The 19,643-nt window shown below is 40.0% G+C and overlaps 3 protein-coding genes and 1 non-coding gene across 6 annotated transcripts; 3 read left to right on the top strand and 1 right to left on the bottom strand.

Moving 5' to 3' along the window:
* Positions 1-46: 46 nt before the first annotated feature.
* LOC103842704 (kinesin-like protein KIN-7A) lies at positions 47-5,393 on the bottom strand. Of its 3 annotated transcripts, XM_009119368.3 has the most exons (15): positions 5,166-5,393; positions 4,233-4,783; positions 3,793-4,043; positions 3,620-3,709; positions 3,433-3,533; positions 3,238-3,354; positions 3,083-3,164; positions 2,935-3,002; positions 2,788-2,847; positions 2,571-2,695; positions 2,276-2,474; positions 2,079-2,189; positions 1,886-1,987; positions 577-1,802; positions 47-500 (listed from the first exon to the last, which is right to left on the bottom strand). In XM_009119368.3, exons 3-15 carry the CDS (start codon positions 4,031-4,033, stop codon positions 173-175), a joined length of 2,850 nt encoding a protein of 949 aa, XP_009117616.1. In that variant the 5' UTR covers positions 4,034-4,043; positions 4,233-4,783; positions 5,166-5,393; the 3' UTR covers positions 47-172. The 3 variants fall into 3 exon arrangements, with proteins under 3 accessions (XP_009117616.1, XP_033136944.1, XP_033136945.1); XM_033281053.1 differs by lacking the exon at positions 5,166-5,393 and having other exon boundaries at positions 4,231-4,443; XM_033281054.1 differs by lacking the exon at positions 5,166-5,393 and having other exon boundaries at positions 4,189-4,393.
* A 301-nt stretch (positions 5,394-5,694) lies between these two features.
* Positions 5,695-10,006, top strand: LOC103842703 (LEAF RUST 10 DISEASE-RESISTANCE LOCUS RECEPTOR-LIKE PROTEIN KINASE-like 1.2). Its single transcript, XM_033281055.1, has 3 exons — positions 5,695-6,937; positions 7,909-8,576; positions 9,244-10,006. Exons 1-3 carry the CDS (start codon positions 6,178-6,180, stop codon positions 9,859-9,861), a joined length of 2,046 nt encoding a protein of 681 aa, XP_033136946.1. The 5' UTR covers positions 5,695-6,177; the 3' UTR covers positions 9,862-10,006.
* Positions 10,007-14,491: 4,485 nt separating this feature from the next.
* TRNAD-GUC lies at positions 14,492-14,563 on the top strand. Its single transcript has one exon. It is a non-coding gene; the product is annotated as a tRNA-Asp (tRNA).
* A 1,714-nt stretch (positions 14,564-16,277) lies between these two features.
* On the top strand, positions 16,278-19,615 carry LOC103842701. The gene is made up of 9 exons (XM_009119365.2): positions 16,278-16,562; positions 16,951-17,124; positions 17,193-17,580; positions 17,663-17,937; positions 18,001-18,069; positions 18,145-18,201; positions 18,280-18,332; positions 18,415-18,490; positions 18,577-19,615. The coding sequence occupies exons 1-9, from the start codon at positions 16,522-16,524 to the stop codon at positions 19,517-19,519; spliced, it is 2,076 nt and encodes a 691-aa protein (XP_009117613.1). The 5' UTR covers positions 16,278-16,521; the 3' UTR covers positions 19,520-19,615.
* Positions 19,616-19,643: the final 28 nt, after the last annotated feature.

The following is a 19,643-nucleotide window of genomic DNA, read 5'->3' as shown; positions in this document are numbered from 1 at the left end:
TTTTCTCTACTTCAGCACAATAAAGCCCAATTTTATTCTTCATGGATATGGTAATCATCTGATCGTTATAGTTTTTTAGTCTCAAATTTGACAAGGTATTAGTACTACAAACACAATGATATAACCAAGAGAGTACTCTGTGTCGTGTATTTTTTTTACAAATATAAATTCTTCAGAGATGAAGAAGATTAGAGATGTTGTCCCAGCCAATGTTCCACTGTCTCTTATCACAAGGCAGTGCGAAGTTGAGCTCAAACATCTCTTTAGAGATGTTACCACTTTCGCAGAACCCAACAAGCTTCGCAACAATCTCTGCACTCTCTTGCACGTGCCTTGAGTCGTAAGGATCAGTCCATAGCTTGTTCACGAACTGTAGCTTCCTCTGTTTCCCTTCCAGAGGCACGTCCCATTTCATGTACAGCTCCTCTCTCTCCTCAGGCGTCAATCTCGAGTTGATCCTTCTCGCCAAAAACTCCCTCTCTCTTCTCAATGCTCTTATACTGCATCAATGAATAAACAAATGTTACACTGAAATGAATAATGTCAGATATTCACTTATGTGTGTGTTCACTTTACCTTGATGATAGAGATACAACTGCAGGTTCATCGCCAGTTCTAGCTGGAGTTGCGTTACCTACTTCTGCGAGATGCTGTTCTAACCAAGTTAACCGTCTTAGCTCCACTTCCATGTAGATTTGATCGGTTTGATCACCTTTAAACAGTAGATAGAACTGTGTCCTGCGGATGATGGAGACGTGGCAGACATGCCACAGCTCTAAGATCTGTTCTCTCTCCTCTATGAAAGTTATATGCCACGCCACTTGACTCAGCTCTTCGTCTTCTTCTACCGTCTTCTCCTCGTTCTCTACGCTGTATCCAGCTCCATCATTTTCCAAGTCAAGTACCTGATGAACGAGAAGTTGTTTCTGGTACTGCAGTTTAGCCACACGCTCTTTGAGTTCGGTCACGTATGCTCTTATGCTTCTCACGTTCTCCTCCGCTGCGTTTTGGAACATTAGCTGCATTTTCTTCATGTTCACTGAGCTTGATCTCCTGTAACCTAGAGGAGTGCTTTCTCTTGACGAGACATCTCCGCTTTCTTCTCCTTTCTGTGGAGTCTCTTGTGGCGTAGTTGCAGAGCTGTTGTTCTCTTGAGGAGCTTTGTTCTCGGCATCACAGTCCAAGACTTGCTTGGAAGATGAAAGAGGTGAGCATGGAGATTTCAAGAAACTCTGGCGGCTTGGAGTTAATGGAAGAAGCTTCTTCTTCTTTGGATGATGATTTTTGGTCTTTGGGGTGGTTTCATCTCCACCATTGATATTGCTTGGAAGCGACATCACCAGCTTATCAAGCTGCTCCTCCAGATTTGCGATTGTGCTTCCTTGTGAATGGAGCCTTGTTATCTCTTCCTTGAGGTTGGCACTTACACTCTTGTTAGGAGCTATGACATCTGTGGATGATCTCACAGTACGCATCTCCCTTATCTCAGCTTGAAGCTTAGCGATCGTCTGAGCTGCATCTTGGTTCCCTAGTCTGTGGCAAGCTACTTCCTTCTGGAGTACTTCAAGTGCCTTTGTTGCTTCCTCCCCAAGCTGTTCTTGAAGGTGTTCGAGTTTTCGGATCTCATGCATCAGTGTGAAAGGAGCTGTTGATGACTGGCGTATCATAGATTGACGTATGGTTGTCTTTCTTGCTCTCTCATTCCGGTTTAGAGTCTTGTTCTCCGCGCTAGGCGTCAATGCTGCAGAATAGGAAAGACATTTTCTGACCGGTGGGTCTGGTGATTCAAATGGATTTGAGCCCTGAGATTACAAACAAAACGTTTAAGCTCAGCCAAAGCTTAGAAACAGTAGAGAGAAAGAGGGAGAGAGGTAGACTTAAGGACCTTATCTTGTTGTTGATCTCCTTGAAGCTTTTGGCGCAACTCCTCAAGTTGGATTTGTGCATCATCTCTCTGTCTCCTAAGCTCTTCCATTTCCATTTCCATCTAAAAAGAATCATAACTATGCATCAAACCTTTTGTTCATTTTATAAGCATTTGCTGTTTGGGCAGAACTGAAGTAAATAGAATTAGAAACCTGCTGGATCTTAAAATCCTTTTCTGTTGATGGACCAGGGGTGCGACGCTCTGCCTCTAATCTAGCCACTTCTTTCTGAAGATGTTTCACTAGTTGCTTATCAGAGACAACCTGTAGTAGTTACAATACCAGAAAGTAAATATTTTGTTTGTTTTTATCCAAGGTTAGAGCAAGAAGCATGGAACAAAGATCAGTACCATATTCACTTGAGCATTGTTTGTTACTTCCTTGGCTCGGTTGGCGAAGTATAGAGTATTTCTTGATTGTTCAGCATGAGTGGAAGCTGGACTCAATGTACATATAATGGCTGTTCGGGCATTTCCACCGAGTGAATGTTGTAATATCCGAGTGAGCTTGGAGTCTCTGTAAGGTATGTGGCCACATCTTTTCCCCACACTGTGAAGAGTTTACAAATTCAGATGATTAAAGTTTGTTAATTAACAAGAGTTTGTGATTTCAGTTTCGCTCTCAACATATATGTAAGAAGCTTACCTTAGTTTCCTTATGACAGTTGTAAGGGTCATTAGACTTAGATTAATATGGCAACCTTCCCTGAGTCTCGTTCCATCTGCCTGTGACTGTGACGCTCGTTCACTTCCTGCTAAGTCCACAAAGTTCTGAAATGCATTCACACACACATTAATTAAATCCACAAAGTTCTAGATAAACATTTTGAGAAAAAAATTGAACATAGAGGTAACTATTTTACCAGACTAGCCATGTATGACCTCACACAATCTGAATTCTCGCGGTGAGTACTTTGTATCGTCTGTTTTGCCATCAAGAAAATGTTATCAGCAATATGAAGGGTATATTAAATTTTACTTCCAGGGAAATAATGAATCAAGAACGTTACCAGTCTGATTATTTGGTGTGACCGGGAGCTTGTATCATTCAAAGCAGTCTCTCCAACTTGCCTTTGAGCTATCAGAAAATAGACACACCAGTCAGAAGTGTAGAAAATGAATAAACTTGGAGAATATAATACAACAAGTTCAAGTTACCTTCACAAATGCTAATCAGATGCCTCAAGTGTTGATCGTTATTAGCAGTTTCTTCCACCAGTTTTTCAACCACAGTCCCTTTCTGCAATTCCAGACCATTATGTTTGTAGTGTACATTCAATTTAAGGCCATAAACAAATGCAAATAAGTGATACCTCAGGGTCATCAAGGAGTTTAAGTGCACGACCAGACTCAGAATTGAGAAGATCCCTCACATTCTCATTATATATTTCCAGACCAGAAATCTTGATTGTGAAATCTCTTTCAGGGGTCTGTAAACAGAAATGATAATGGTCAATGACATCTAAAACATTGATTTGCAACTCTGATCATTGCAATGCTTTATTTACCTTAATGATGTGATTGTAGATATCATTGACAGCTTTCTCCGTTACTCCTCTCATGGTATATGTCTTCCCACTGCTCGTTTGTCCATATGCAAATATTGTAGCTGAAACATTAAAAAAAGGATCAATCATCTATGATCAATCCAAGTAAAGAGAGATTTAGTCATAGAGAGAGAGAGTTGCAAACTACCGTTTATGCCCATCAAAGCAGATAATGCAACATTCTTAACACCATCTTCATACACATCTTCAGTGAAACTCTCTGGTCCAAACACTTTATCTGAAACAAAAAGGGGGCATTTAGGCATAAGATTCCTCAGGAAACAGAACACAAAGGCAGAGATATGGACTTTAATTATTTACCGAAGGTAAAAGAGGACTGGTGATGAGAACGTTCATGAGGAGCTTGTGGTTTAGAGACAATGGTGTGACTATCAACACATTGCCAAGCCACTTGGTCTCTAGCTAGCAGCTCCTTCTTGTTCAGTGGCCTTAGCCTCACAGTAACAACAATCTTCTCCTCCCTCGATCTTGAGCTGCTTCCACCTGGCGTCACAGCTTGTGTTCTGTCTGTTTTGGAAACTGGAGTTCCGGGAGTTCTCATTGTCACTTCCCTACAAAAGTTTCCAGATTGGTTCATCAGATCTGAGACATCATCTCAATTAAGCTTTTAATTTTCATCAAATCTAGGGATAATTTTTTAGACGATCCTATAGCTTTTCGTCAAAACCTGAAACTTAAAATAAAAATAAAATTCACCTGAACAGATACACAGAAAATTGATTGAGAGATCAAACACTTACAGACAAAACTGAAGAGGCAGCGAGGAATATAGAATCGTCTCAGATCGGCGATAGAAAAAATTAAAAAAAGAATGTGAGAGAAGGAGATAGTGAGAGAGAGGTTTCTGTTCTCTCTGTCTTGTGGTAGAGTTGAAGAAGAAGATGAACGTGTTTTAGGCTTGTTTTGTCTTTACGAAGGTGCGTGAGAGAGAGATTTTGAATCTGAGAAACCCCCACACCCAACGGCTAGTCCTTTCCGCGTTTCTTTTGAGGGGCTTTCTTTTTGACTTATTTCAAAATCTATCCTCATACTTTTAATTCTTCATCAATCACCTTACATTTAATTTTATGAATACTTTTCCCTTTTTTATTTTTTTTTTCTCGTCAAATTTTCTGTCTACATTTGTTGTTGTTTTCCCCCGGTATGAATAGATTTCCTTGTTGTTGTCAAACCTGTTGATTATTTACTTGGTACATCAGCAAAATATTGTTTACTTTAGGTAATATTGAGCTTTCGTTTCCACCTTTTCCGTTACTATATGATGAATTGATGATATCTGTCGGCTTGTCACCTTGTGAATTTTTTTTTTTGGGCAAACTACGATTCATTCATAATAAAATCTAGGAACAGAGTCACCCTCCAACAATGGAGGAAGAGTTTAGAGATGCCAGAGCTGATTTAGCCAATTCATCAGCAGCATCATTACAAGAGCGAGGAATAAAGTCAAAGGAAATACATTGAAAAGATGAACTAAAGTGATAGACGTCAAACAAGATGCCAAACAGTTCCGGACGAGATTCCTTGGCTCTGATCATGTTGATGAGGACCTGGGAATCAGATAGAACTACTAGCGATCGGACATTTGACGAGGACGCGGTCATAACCGCAAGCCGCACAGCAAGAGCTTCTCCCATGAGAGCTGAAGTTACAGAGGATCGAGAATCCTTGACCACCTTGTGAATTATTATTGCTTTTAATCACTGAAACGGTCATCTTTTTGATAATTCTTTGCTAGGTTCTTCTAAGCTTTTAATTTATTTACAGATCAAGCGGTGAGTATCTATATTACTATCCAGTTCGGCGTATAAAAAAATAGCAAATTAGTTTTACACCCTCGTCACTCTCCAGAAGGTGGAAACTTCCCTCCTTGGTCTATTCTTTGAAGTATGAAGTCAAGGTCTTTGCATGAGATTTCGAAATATCTGCAAGCCTGGATATTTTTTTTTTTATATAGCAACTTTAGTTGAAAAAGTTATATAAAAGTTCAACTATTTCAAATGAATAAATAATATTGTCACACAACCCAATATATATATATATATATATTAACTAGAAGTAGAACAGTATTCCCATCTTCCTTGGTCAGATTTCAAAGTTGAAACAACAAGAAAACAAAAAAAAATCTCCATCTTTGCATTATTTAATTTAATGGTGTAGAAGAAAACATCCACTAACAATTTGATGCAGTAATATTTTAGAAAGTTCTCCTTTTGGATTTTTACATAATTGCAAATTTCACTAAAACATGTAAGATTAAAACGCTGAAGGATATCTGGTGGGGGATCATTGCAATTTAAGGTTTAATAACTTTGATTGATTAAAAGTCTTAGAGAAAACGTGGAACAACAATATGTACGTAAGTGGTATCAAGTATCAACTATCACGTTGCTTTCACTGAAGACCAGAAATAAACTTATGTAATGAAACAAGTCGAATAACCATTACAGCATGCTCTACACGAATATCCGACCTCTTATATATAAAATATATGATTATTTATCTTAGATATAATCACTAACTAACGTTCTCAAATTCATTCTTTAATCATCATCATCCCTAATTAAAAATATACAAAAAGTCGTCACCGATCAGTTTGACCAATCTCCCATAAAGTCCTCAAGAGCCATCCCAAGTCCAACAAACAAATGGTCTTACCTTATTGTTAGTCTATTCGTCAAAATCTCAATGTCCATCTCTCTTCTCCTCATCATCTCCGTGGTGCTCTACATCACTGACCTCCCGTCGTGCTTCTCCGCCGATCAACTGTACGAGAGGTGCCAACTACCCCTGAGATGCGGATCTGAACCGTCTCTGTTCCCAAACATCACTTATCCATTTTGGGGAAATAACATCGGTAAACCAAACTTCTGCGGCCAAACAGGGTTCGAGCTTTCATGCAAGAAGAATCAAACCCTGACCCTAGAGATCGAGAATATCACTCTTCGAGTTATTTCTGCGAATCTTGATAATAAGACAATTACCGTAGCTGATGATAGTTTGTTCGAGGATGGTTGCCCGCATATTTTCAACTTCACCGGGGCTAAGCAGTTCACGTTAAACCATAACACCGAGCTGGTCGATCTATTTAATTGCGCCGATAATGTCTCGGCAAAATCGTTGTCAAAGGTTTCTTGCCAGCTAAGAAAAGAAAATCCGATAACATATCATGTCTTTGGATCGGCTCATCCTCCTGGAAATTGTACCAAGGTTGGAGAAATACCGATGCTCGAGTCTGCTAAGAACGAGCTTCGCCAGGCAAATGGCTCGGATCAAGCGTTGAAGATGGCTTTGAAAAAAGGGTTCGAGTTGAGGTACGATAAAGAAGACAAGACTTGCCCGGTTTGTACCTATACGCGTGGGATATGTGGTTCGGAGTCAGTGTCGGGAAGTTTCCGGTGTCTGTGTACAGACAAGCCTCACGAGTCCTCCTGCAACGACGGAAGAGGTTAGTTCTTTCGGTCTAAATTTGACTTTTACATTGCGTTAAGATAATTGCCACCGTTACATTTAAAATTAGTTCCATCAGATCGATCGTGATGCACACTGACTCTAGAATTCGTTTACTTTTGGCCCGATCGTTATTTGACCCCAACCTTTTAATAATGGTGTATTTTGGCTTTTTTCAATTTGATGTTACGTGTCTTGTTTTCCATTGACTTTTTTTTGTTTGGGTGCAAGTTTCTAAATATCCATTCTCATAAAATCAGGATTTTCCTAATCATTTGAAAGATAGTCAGTCGTCCTTGATCATGAATCCCTCAGATATGTAGTAGCTTGAACATTCCAGCACCGTTGGTGTTTAGGTCGGGTATTTTGGATTTTGGTTTTAATTTATATCACATTCTAGGTTCTGTTCTAGTAAGTACGGATCGGGTTTATAATACATCGATTTCGAATCAGTTTTGTATCACATCCTAGAACCCATAAAGTAATCATATATCGTTCGGATTTGAGTTAGAATCGGTTTGGATAATCCTAAGTAAAATCTAAAATTTAAAAGCAAAACATAAAAAAATATATACTTATTTATATGCAAAATTAGATATTTAGAGTACTTATTTAAATTTTAAAATACTTATTTTACATTTCATATCAAAATAAATATGAATTTAATATTAGAAGTACATTAATGATATTCAGTTATCATACATCAATATATATTCAGTTAACAGATGATCGGTTTACCCTTGGCATTAGTCAGAAAATATTTTAAACTCGGGTCAGATAGTGTGGTAGCCGGTCAGATAGTGTGGTAGTCAGTCCACTTTATAGCACTAAGTGCGTTTCTACCAAAACCGACCGGATCAGACGATAGTGTTTATCAAAAAAAAAAAAACATGCCTCACTTCCTATATGTTCTTGAGAATACTATATTCTGAAAGTTCCTGACTGTGTTTTTCGTCTTGGTTTCTTCAGGTCCAAATTATGAGGTGAAGATCGGCATAGGTGCTGCCGCTTCGGTCTTTGGAATATCAGCAGCGAGCCTCGCTTGGTTTGTGTACCATCGCAGAATAACCAAAATTTACAGAACATCTTCAGCTTTGCTTCCAAGAAACCCCTCAGATCAATTTTCAAAGCCTTCTTCGGACGTCGAGAAAGCAGAGGAGCTGTTAGCCGGTGTTCGTCTCTTCTCTTACGAAGAGCTAGAAGAAGCCACGAACAGCTTCGACCCATCTAAAGAACTCGGTGATGGAGGCTTTGGTACTGTCTACTACGGTAAGCTTAAAGATGGACGAAGCGTGGCTGTGAAACGCTTGTACGAAAACAACTTTAAAAGAGCAATGCAGTTCAGGAACGAAGTTGATATATTAACAGGTTTGCGGCATCCTAACCTCGTGACTCTATTTGGATGCTCCTCGAAACAGAGCCGTGATCTGCTGCTCGTGTATGAGTATGTTGCAAACGGTACGTTAGCTGATCATCTGCATGGTCCACATGCTAACCCTAGTTCACTTCCTTGGTCTATACGTCTGAAGATCGCTGTTGAAACCGCCTCTGCCTTGAAATATCTCCACGCCTCTGAGATCATCCACCGTGATGTTAAGTCCAATAACATTCTACTCGACCAAAACTTCAATGTCAAGGTCAGTAACTCACACTGGCTATTACTTATGTCTAGGCGTGGGATTTCGAATACTCGAGTTCGGGTCATATATTCTGGGTTTTGGATTTTTGGGTTTTTGAATCACTCTACTAGATCTCATTCTAATATTTTATAGGTATGGATATGGATCCACATAGGTTATTGACACTTTGAATTTGGTTCTAAAAATACATCTTAAAAACCCATAAAGTATATATCATTCAGGTTCAAATTATTTCGGTTCAAATCCAGATATATTTCAAATATCATATCAAAATAAATATGAAATTAGATATATTTATTTATGTTTATAATATTTTATATTTCATATCAAAATAAATATGATAAACATAAAGTATTTATTCATGTTTCAAAATAAATGAAACTGAGTATTTAAAGTACTTATTTATATTTTAAATATTTAGACCGAATATTAATTTAGATCTTGGGATGAGGTTTTTTTTGGATTTTCTGTTAGATTAGTAAGATTTCACATTCGGATATGTTTTATAGTATCCTATATAATCCATTCAATATTTTTACATTTGGGATCGGATACGGTTCGTTCTTTTTTGTTTTGTATCTCAGATTCCAAATATTATGCACATGCCTACTTATGTCATAGTATATATTTTTTTTCATATCTTGCTTGTTGTCATTGACATCAGGTAGCGGATTTTGGACTCTCGAGACTGTTTCCTACTGGTCAAACGCATGTATCAACGGGTCCACAGGGAACTCCAGGCTACGTTGATCCAGAATACCACCTTAGCTACCAACTCTCGAACAAAAGCGACGTGTACAGCTTCGCCGTAGTGCTTATGGAGCTTATCTCCTCGCTTCCAGCTGTAGACATGACAAGACCGCGCCAAGAGATCAACCTCTCGAACATGGCAGTCCTTAAAATCCAGAACCGTAGGCTCCAAGAAATGGTTGATCCTTCACTTGGGTTCGACACGAATACAGAAGTGAGACAGACCGTGATCGCAGTCGCTGAGCTGGCGTTCCAATGCTTGCAGTCGGATAAAGATCTTAGGCCGTGTATGACGCACGTGATGGAGACGTTGACGAGGATACAGAACAATGGGTTTGGTTCGGGAATGGATGTTGCGGATGTGAGTAAGAGTGGACCGTTGGCTGCACAGCCTCTGGATGTTGCAAACGTAAGTAAGAGTGGACCGTTGGTTGCACAGTCTGTGGATGTTGCATATGTGAACAAGAGTGGACCGTTGGTGGCACAGTCTCCTGATAGTGTAATTGTGAAATGGAATAGTAAGTCAACTTAGTCACACGCGGAACACTAACATTTGTATGTCTTTATCAGAATATTAATGTTTTAAGATTGTTAACGACCAGTTAGAGATTGGTGTTTGTGTTCCGTAATGGAAGATATTTTTTGGGAATGTATATATGATCCGAGTTTCGTCACAATGATACTTGATAGTTCCATGCTCTTTGTTTAGGACCATTACCCAATCTCATCATGTTGGTTACTGAAAATGAAAATTAGGTACGTTCAAGAGCCTTTATAACACATGGCATCTTTGATTACCAAAATGTAGTTTAAACATTTTTTTATAACATGATTCATTTGTTAACATAGATTTCTCATGGTTAATATTTGTGGTTCAGTTTCTGCCTGAATTTGAAAACAGAAACCAAATGTTCATATAAGTTTTCACAAGAGATGAATACATATCAAAGTTGGGTTTTGTCTGTGTTGTGAAAAGTGAATGGAGGGTTTATATACCTGAGGAGCAAACAGATGAACTGGCTGGAATACTACAAATCTGAGGCAATCGTAGGGCTAAGGTTTGATTGATGGGAAAACCAGATGATAAAGTATGAATTTCTGTTGAGGAGGAGACAGAGACAGGTCGGTTGTTGGTTATAAATGTGGTTCAGGCTAATGCAGCATGGCTGAGCCGGGAGCTGGACAAAGCCCAGCAGGAATGAACCACTTGGAGCCAGAGCTAGAAGAGAAGCACAAGAAGCAAGAGGACTCGTGTAACAGCCCGATCCCCCGGCGTCCGACCGGGGTTATCGAAGGGGCGTTACGGACACGTGTCTACTCATTTAGACAACCCTACTTGTCCCGTTACTGGTCCCGAGAGACAAGCGCATAACCTTCTTTGAAATACCGTCACACCCACATCCATATACTTCTACTTACAGTCCTGCGCACAGGAAAAAAATGGAAATGGAGGGGTGAGCAACAAGTTACTCAGTGAAGTGGTTCTAGACCAGCCTGCCCGCATGACACTCTATACTACTCTATGCGGGAACTAGGACTGACTAGCCACTACAATCAGTTAAAGCATTTTATCATTTCCTAACATCATCTATAATTTTCCACCTTCACTTCCATTCATTTCTAACCACCTAATGATCAATCAATACAATGATCTCACTCATTGCCACACACGTCAAACCCTAGACTTTAACCGACTCGTCTTCCCATTCCAACTCAATCCTATGACACCTTTAACTCCCTGTTACCCGACCATGATCTAAAAACCCTACAATGCACATCCTTTCATCTTTTCATCCTTTTCATCTTTTCATCAGTGGGTAGCCCCAACTAGACTACTACCCCATATTCATGTGGATTGGCCACATCTCCTATGGGTAGCCTAGCGTGGACTACTACCCCACCTACTTTCCTTAGACTCTCTATATGATCCCACCCATGCTTAACCTTAACGTTATTCTTCTATACTTTCACTTATCCTTTCACATCCTTATCATTTACACTTATTCCTTCCCATTTTTCATTTACTTTCCCTTTTCACTTAGACTTGTACTTGGACTCAATCACTAGACGCCACCCGTTATCGGTGTCACACACAATACACATTGCACTCAAGTTTCACTTATCATATCAATAGCAATTAGTAGTCATCTATCATCTTAGCATTCATTCTTTCTAGCACCCTAGCTTTATTCACAAACCATACATGGGACTAAACATCCAAACATACAAGCATCACTCATCAACCAAACATAGATCAGTTCATCAAGTCCCGTTAACAGTATGAGGTTCTTATGCATCATGATTCACTCATCTATCATCCTAGCAGTTATCCTGTTCTATCATCCTAACTCTCAAACAGGGTCTAAACAACCTAACTCCAACATAAAGGAGTATACAGAATCATGAGAGAAAGTTGGGTTCGAGACACTCCACCTTAGCCTAGATCTGGATCTGGATCTGGAAACAAGGATGAGGAGATCTGAACAGATCTGGAACAACTAAACAAGAGAGAGACGAGATCTGGTCACCACCACCACGGCTGCAACCACCACCACCACCACCACACGGCACCAGCGAGGAGGAGGGAGAGAGGAGAGAGATCACGGAGAGAGAGAGAGAGAGAGAGAGGCGTGAAAGAAGAAGAGAAAAAAGGAAAAGAGAAGCTTGACGGCTAGGGTTTCCTAGTCTCTCTAAATCTCTGCAGAGCTTCGCTCAAGTTTCAGAAATGAGAGTAAAGTGAGAGGAGGCAGCTTCATTTATAGGAAAAAGAGGGAACCCTAGGTCATTTACCCTAATGGGCTGCAGTCTTAACGGGCTCTCCTTAAGAAATTTTTGGGCCAGGAACCGGGCCGTTACAACTCGGACCTGTTAATCGGAATTCGTCCCCGAATTCCAAGCCCTAGACTTCCGAACTTAACATCCGATAACAAAAGGAACTCACACAATCACACATCATACAAGGGAGGCACACAAGGCGAGAACAACTTTGCTCGGAAATCTTTTAAAAACCAATGAATGAATTAAGCTCAAAAAGAAATTTTGCAAGTACAATGGATCTGATCAAAATCATAATAACGTATAGATATAGTGGGTGGTTTTGAAATCATTTTCAGGAGTGTTAGAAGATACAAAACTTTTACAAACTCTTTTCTTTTAATGAAAACAAGTTTTTTTTTGAAAACGTCGGAAATGCTGATCCCTTAGGACAGAACTAAGGGATCTTAACCCGCTCTGATACCAATTGTAACAGCCCGATCCCCCGGCGTCCGACCGGGGTTATCGAAGGGGCGTTACGGACACTGTCTACTCATTTAGACAACCCTACGTGTCCTGTTACTGGTCCCGAGAGACAAGCGCATAACCTTCTTTGAAATACCGTCACACCCACATCCATATACTTCTACTTACAGTCCTGCGCACAGGAAAAAAATGGAAATGGAGGGGTGAGCAACAAGTTACTCAGTGAAGTAGTTCTAGACCAGCCTGCCCGCATGACACTCTATACTACTCTATGCGGGAACTAGGACTGACTAGCCACTACAATCAGTTAAAGCATTTTATCATTTCCTAACATCATCTATAATTTTCCACCTTCACTTCCATTCATTTCTAACCACCTAATGATCAATCAATACAATGATCTCACTCATTGCCACACACGTCAAACCCTAGACTTTAACCGACTCGTCTTCCCATTCCAACTCAATCCTATGACACCTTTAACTCCCTGTTACCCGACCATGATCTAAAAACCCTACAATGCACATCCTTTCATCTTTTCATCATTTTCATCTTTTCATCCTTTTCATCTTTTCATCAGTGGGTAGCCCCAACTAGACTACTACCCCATATTCATGTGGATTGGCCACATCTCCTATGGGTAGCTTAGCGTGGACTACTACCCCACCTACTTTCCTTAGACTCTCTATATGATCCCACCCATGCTTAACCTTAACGTTATTCTTCTATACTTTCACTTATCCTTTCACATCCTTATCATTTACACTTATTCCTTCCCATTTTTCATTTACTTTCCCTTTTCACTTAGACTTGTACTTGGACTCAATCACTAGACGCCACCCGTTATCGGTGTCACACACAATACACATTGCACTCAAGTTTCACTTATCATATCAATAGCAATTAGTAGTCATCTATCATCTTAGCATTCATTCTTTCTAGCACCCTAGCTTTATTCACAAACCATACATGGGACTAAACATCCAAACATACAAGCATCACTCATCAACCACAACATAGATCAGTTCATCAAGTCCCGTTAACAGTATGAGGTTCTTATGCATCATGATTCACTCATCTATCATCCTAGCAGTTATCCTGTTCTATCATCCTAACTCTCAAACAGGGTCTAAACAACCTAACTCCAACATAAAGGAGTATACAGAATCATGAGAGAAAGTTGGGTTCGAGACACTCCACCTTAGCCTAGATCTGGATCTGGAAACAAGGATGAGGAGATCTGAACAGATCTGGAACAACTAAACAAGAGAGAGACGAGATCTGGTCACCACCACCACGGCTGCAACCACCACCACCACCACCACACGGCACCAGCGAGGAGGAGGGAGAGAGGAGAGAGATCACGGAGAGAGAGAGAGAGAGAGAGAGGCGTGAGAGAAGAAGAGAAAAAAGGAAAAGAGAAGCTTGACGGCTAGGGTTTCCTAGTCTCTCTAAATCTCTGCAGAGCTTCGCTCAAGTTTCAGAAATGAGAGAAAAGTGAGAGGAGGCAGCTTCATTTATAGGAAAAAGAGGGAACCCTAGGTCATTTACCCTAATGGGCTGCAGTCTTAACGGGCTCTTCTTAAGAAATTTTTGGGCCAGGAACCGGGCCGTTACAACTCGGACCTTGGGCGAGAGCTGACTAGCTGAATGGAGCAAGAGTGGAACCAAGAAGATTAAGACAGCGATAAAGAGACTTTAATATGCCATTTCTTTGTATATTGTATTGTCAATTACTTAGAAAGTAAGTTTCAAAGTGTAACCTTTTTTTTATTTCAGTAAATTTTGATTCGCTTCGCTACTGATGGAGTTGGTTGCGAGGCTGGAGAATCTCGTGAGTGCGTACGTTGAGCTCTGTCTCCCATTTCAAAGCGTAAACTTTTTTATTTCAGTATATTTTGATTGAATCTTTAATCAACTGAGTCGTTGTAGTATAGTGGTAAGTATTCACGCCTGTCACGCGGGTGACCCGGGTTCGATCCCCGGCAACGGCGTTTTATTTTGTTTTCCCTCTTTTTCGTTTTAATCCCTTCAAGAGAACAAATCCAATCCAATTGGAGATATAAACCTAAATCTCCAGGAAGAAGATGAAAGCTGCAGTTTTCCGTCAAAATTTTGTATATGAAGATTTAGTCAATTATTTTTGCAATATTTTAATAAACAAAAATGGGAACATGCATTCAGGTAAACTGTATAAAGCTTTAGTTTTTTCTCATAAATTATTGTTTGATGTCATCTCTAATATGTTTTTTTATGTCTGAAGGAGTTGTTTGATGATTGATCCTAAGGAGCAGCCCATGCTGCTAGCTGAGCCTCCTTTAAACACTCAACAGCATAGAGAGAAGTCTGATTTATCTGCTTATAGATATTTACTTTTGTCTTATGTTAGTTCATCTTTGAGTGTGTTACTGATGTTCTCAAATTGTATGCTTGACAGGGCGGCAGAGCTAATGTTTGAAAAATACAAAGTTCCAGGCATTGTTCATGGCTAAGAATCCTGTATATTCCCTTTTCTTTTGTTTTCTACCTGCTCTTGTGAAAGCAGCATGACTTTGGCGTTTTTTCGTGTTAGGTGCTCACTTCTTTTGCTACTACTGGGCATGCTACCTCGTTGGTCGTTGACTGGTAAGAATCTTTCTACTTTCAAAATTATTGAACTTATCTCTAATACGTGGAAGCTACTAATGTTCTACTTCTGTTATGTATGCTCTGAAAGGGCACTGATGCATGAGGGTTATGTGCTTCAAAATGTATATGAACAGGTCATGGAGAGCATCAACAAATGTGATGTGGATATCCGGAGAGAGTTATATAGTAGCATGCAGTGGTGGTAACATAACAATCAATTTCAACTCTTAAATCTTTAGTTTAAATTGGTAAAACTATGTATCAACAATTCCTTTAGTTTTCTTGGATGTGGATGATGTTCAAACTTTTTTTGGCTTTATGCCAGCTTGCCGGTGGCACATCATCAATGCAACAGTTGAAAGAACGTCTCGAGAAGGACTTGATAAAGGTATTGTGCCATTTGTCTCTTTATTCTCTCATTTGTAAACTTTCCTCGGTTGTTGTTAAGATGACAAAAATCTGTTCATCATCTGCTATTCTTTCGTTTCAGGAGTCTCCGCACTCGGCTAGAGTTGATAGTGTTGGCGAGCAATAGGAGGGATCAATAGGCTCATTCCAACAGATAGGCTGATTGTTTAGTTTCTCTGCTGAATTCATGAAGGTACGAGGAACATCAAGAGAAAGTGCCCTTGAAAGCAGGCTTCAAGAATCAAGATCCTGTGGAATCTGAGAGGACAAAACTTGAAAACTAGCTAAATGTGTTGATTTCTTTGTTCAGCATGTTGTTCTTGATACCTCCTTAGTCCTTACCTTAATTGCGAGTTAGACATGAACCAACATTTTAAGATAATCAAAACCGTTCTAACTTATCAGGATTCAGCTGAATCTAACCAGCTTTGTCGTGTTACCATAGAGCTAACTAATACTAGTATACTTAAAAGAGAGATAAAATAATGTTATTAATATTCGAAAGGTCACGACATTATTAAAAGCTATTGTCAGAAAGAAAGAAAGGACAAATGGGAGTAGCTTATCCGCCACTACAGACTTACGTGTCATGTCTCCGAATCCGCATGCAAAATCCAACAGATGACACATTAATGAATCATCCAACACTAGATGTCCACGTGTCACTCTTTGTCACTCTCTGTCACGTCTCTCTCGAATAAATAACGTTGACCGACCTTCTTCTTGTGGACACGGCAAGAATCGCCGACGTGCCACTGATTCATTTATCCGATTTTAATCCACTCACACTAGAAAAGATTGCGGCTTTTCGATTCGTGGGGTCACCCCATTCTGCGTTTTTTTTTCTGATTGATTCATACCAACAAGAGAAAACACCTGTTTTGTCTGAAATTTCGAGTTCTTTTTGGGTTTAATCATGCAGAGGATTGTCGACAATGCTCTTGCTGTCACAAAAGAGTGAGCTCCTCTCTCTCTCTTATCTCTCTGTTCGATTCTTGCTGCATTTTTCATTGCATGTTTAGTGATTTTTGTGATCTCTGAGTTGATTTAGTAGTTAGTACTCATCTCTGATTCAGAAAAGATTTCGAATTTATAGTTTCCTTGTGTGTAAATCTTGTGGGCTAAATGTGATTATGACTATGTTGAATGTGGTTATGTTGTTGAGCTAGTCTGTATCCTCCAGCTTTTGATAATTGGGAATAATGACAGTTTGATAACAGCTTTAGATTTATTCCAATTGACTCAGTCCTATTACTTGTACAGTAATTGTCTTTTTTGTATTGGTGGTTAGTCCATTTTAGCCAACTATGAACTCCGGCTAATGTGTTGGGTCTTCTTAGTGCAGGTCAGTGAAAACTTTGACTTATGAGTCTTTGAACAACATTGCAAGATCCATAAACGGAGTCTCTGCACTTCTCTTGACTCTTCTTCCTGGCAAAGCCAGTGTTCTCGAAGGTCTTCATGGTTGGGAACTAAGGCCTACCTTACGTGCACCTCGTTTCCCACGCTGGATGCACAAGTATAACTAACTTCCTCTTTCAATAACACTAGTAATGTAATAATGCTTACTCTACTATCATTTTGCAGTGGAGTCTCTTCTTTCAACCACTTCATCCACGAGCTCTCTGTGGATTCCGACGCTTCTAGCTCATCTGGAGAAGATAGTGATGATGCTATGTCCACTCCTCCTCCATCACCGTTATCTCAAACCTCACTACGCTCTTGGGCTAGTGTTCCAGCGAATTACGAAAGCCATTGGACAGAATGGATAACGCTCATACTCTGGTGGGTTTTGCTACCCACCCGGATCTTTCTATGGGTGCCGTTACATCTCTTACGCCTCTTTAGCAGACGAGACTCAAGACTGTCTCCTATGAGCCGACATTCTTCTAGGCCTTACTTTAGCAAAGCTATCCCAGGGAAAGAGCACCATGTCCCTAACAGAACTACTGATAGAAGACGCGGAGTCATTGAGGTTTGTGTTGCATGAAACATACTGTACTAATTCACTGTTCTTGCACACACTCATATGTTTTTTTTTTTTTTTTTTTTTGCAGGATCTTCAGCTTGGTATTGAGATCTTTATAGACGCTATATTTGATTTCTTTCACAAGGCGGCACATCTTCTTCTTTCTCCATCAGAAGCTTTTGGAATAGTTTTGTCATGGTTCTCTTCCTCCAATCACAGTCACAGCCCTGAAGGAAACTATGACTATGTTCTGGATGATGAAACTCTAGGAGACAATGATTCATCATCCCCTACCGAAAGAACCATGACGAGCTTGTACAATACTGATACTCGGACTTGTCAAGATGTTATAACAGAGCTTGGGTATGTGCTCCATTGTTACTCATAACAATATCTTCCATTTGATTAAACTTCTAATCTTGATAGGTATCCATATGAAGCTATTCGTGTTGTTACATCTGATGGATATGGTCTTCTCTTGGAAAGGATACCAAGGTATATAGTCTTAGCATGGTTTAGTAAGTTCCTTTAAGATGTAATCAATAACACTCCCTCTTATGGCTTTTCCAGACGAGATGCTAGGAAAGCTGTTTTCTTGCAGCATGGTGTTTTGGATTCTTCAATGGGGTGAGTGAGTTTCACATTCAATCTCTTTGATGACTTATTTTGTTGCTTCTCTATCTCATATGTTCCTTCTATCTTCAGATGGGTATCAAATGGAGTTGTTGGTTCTCCTGCTTTTGCTGCTTATGATCAAGGTCTGCGCCAAAACATACTTACTTCTCAAGTCTCTTTGTGATAACTGTGTAGTAAAGATTTAACTCTGTTTCTTCTTGTCAGGCTACGATGTTTACCTAGGGAACTTCCGCGGTTTAGTTTCAAGAGATCATGTGAACAAAAACATTTCCTCAAAAGAGTGAGTTGTCTATAGAAACAAACTGATTCTTCATGGATTTGATTTCTTGTATAGTTATATACTGATGGATCCTGAACAAAATGCAGTTTCTGGAGCTACTCCATCAATGAGCATGCAAGAGAGGACATCCCCGCGATGATAGAGAAGATTCACGAAATCAAGACTTCGGAACTGAAACTCTACGAGCCTAACACAGAAGAGGTAGCGAACGAGGAGCAGCCTTACAAGCTCTGCGTTCTCTCACACAGTCTAGGCGGTGCTGCTGTTCTGATGTATGTAATCACGAGTAGAATCGAAGAGAAACCTCACAGACTCTCTAGACTGATCCTGCTTTCACCAGCCGGGTTTCACGAAGACTCCAACCTTTGTTTTACGTTAATAGAGCACACGTTCCTTCTCTTGGGACCGCTACTATCCAAGATTGTTCCTGCTTTCTACATCCCCACTAGATTCTTCCGGATGCTTCTCAACAAGTTAGCTAGAGACTTCCACAACTATCCTGCCGTTGGTGGACTGGTCCAGACGTTGATGAGTTATGTAGTTGGTGGAGATAGCTCGAACTGGCTTGGAGTCATGGGTTTGCCTCACTACAACATGAACGATATGCCGGCTGTTTCCTTCCGTGTGGCTCTGCATCTTGCTCAGATTAAACGTAGCAGTAAGTTCAGAATGTTTGATTACGGTAGCGTGAAAGCTAATATGGAGGTTTATGGTTCTCCTGAGCCGCTGGATCTTGGAGAGTTCTATGGTTTGATTGATGTCCCTGTGGATTTAGTAGCTGGGAAGAAAGATAAAGTGATTAGACCTTCAATGGTTAGGAAACATTACAGGGTGATGAGAGAAACAGGTGTTGTTGATGCTTCTTACAATGAGTTTGAGTATGCTCATTTGGATTTTACCTTCTCTCACCGTGAAGAGCTTTTGGCTTATGTGATGTCGAGGTTGCTGTTGGTGGAGCCGACACAGACTCAGCCGGTTCATAAGAAGGGGATGAAGCTGAAGAAGAAAATGGAAACAGCTAGGCTTTGATAAAGTTACATGTGGCTTGTTTGTATTTTGTTCTTGAGACTGTGGCTTAGAACAGTGTATATATGGTTATGTATTCTATTTAAGTCAAGTACTGAAGTCATCTACACAAAATGGAATACACAAA

This window comes from Brassica rapa, chromosome A09, assembly GCF_000309985.2.
Source record: "Brassica rapa cultivar Chiifu-401-42 chromosome A09, CAAS_Brap_v3.01, whole genome shotgun sequence".
Classification (NCBI taxonomy): Eukaryota; Viridiplantae; Streptophyta; class Magnoliopsida; order Brassicales; family Brassicaceae; genus Brassica; species Brassica rapa.
Note: the sequence above shows the minus strand (reverse complement) of the source record. Positions and strands in the feature narration are given on the sequence as shown.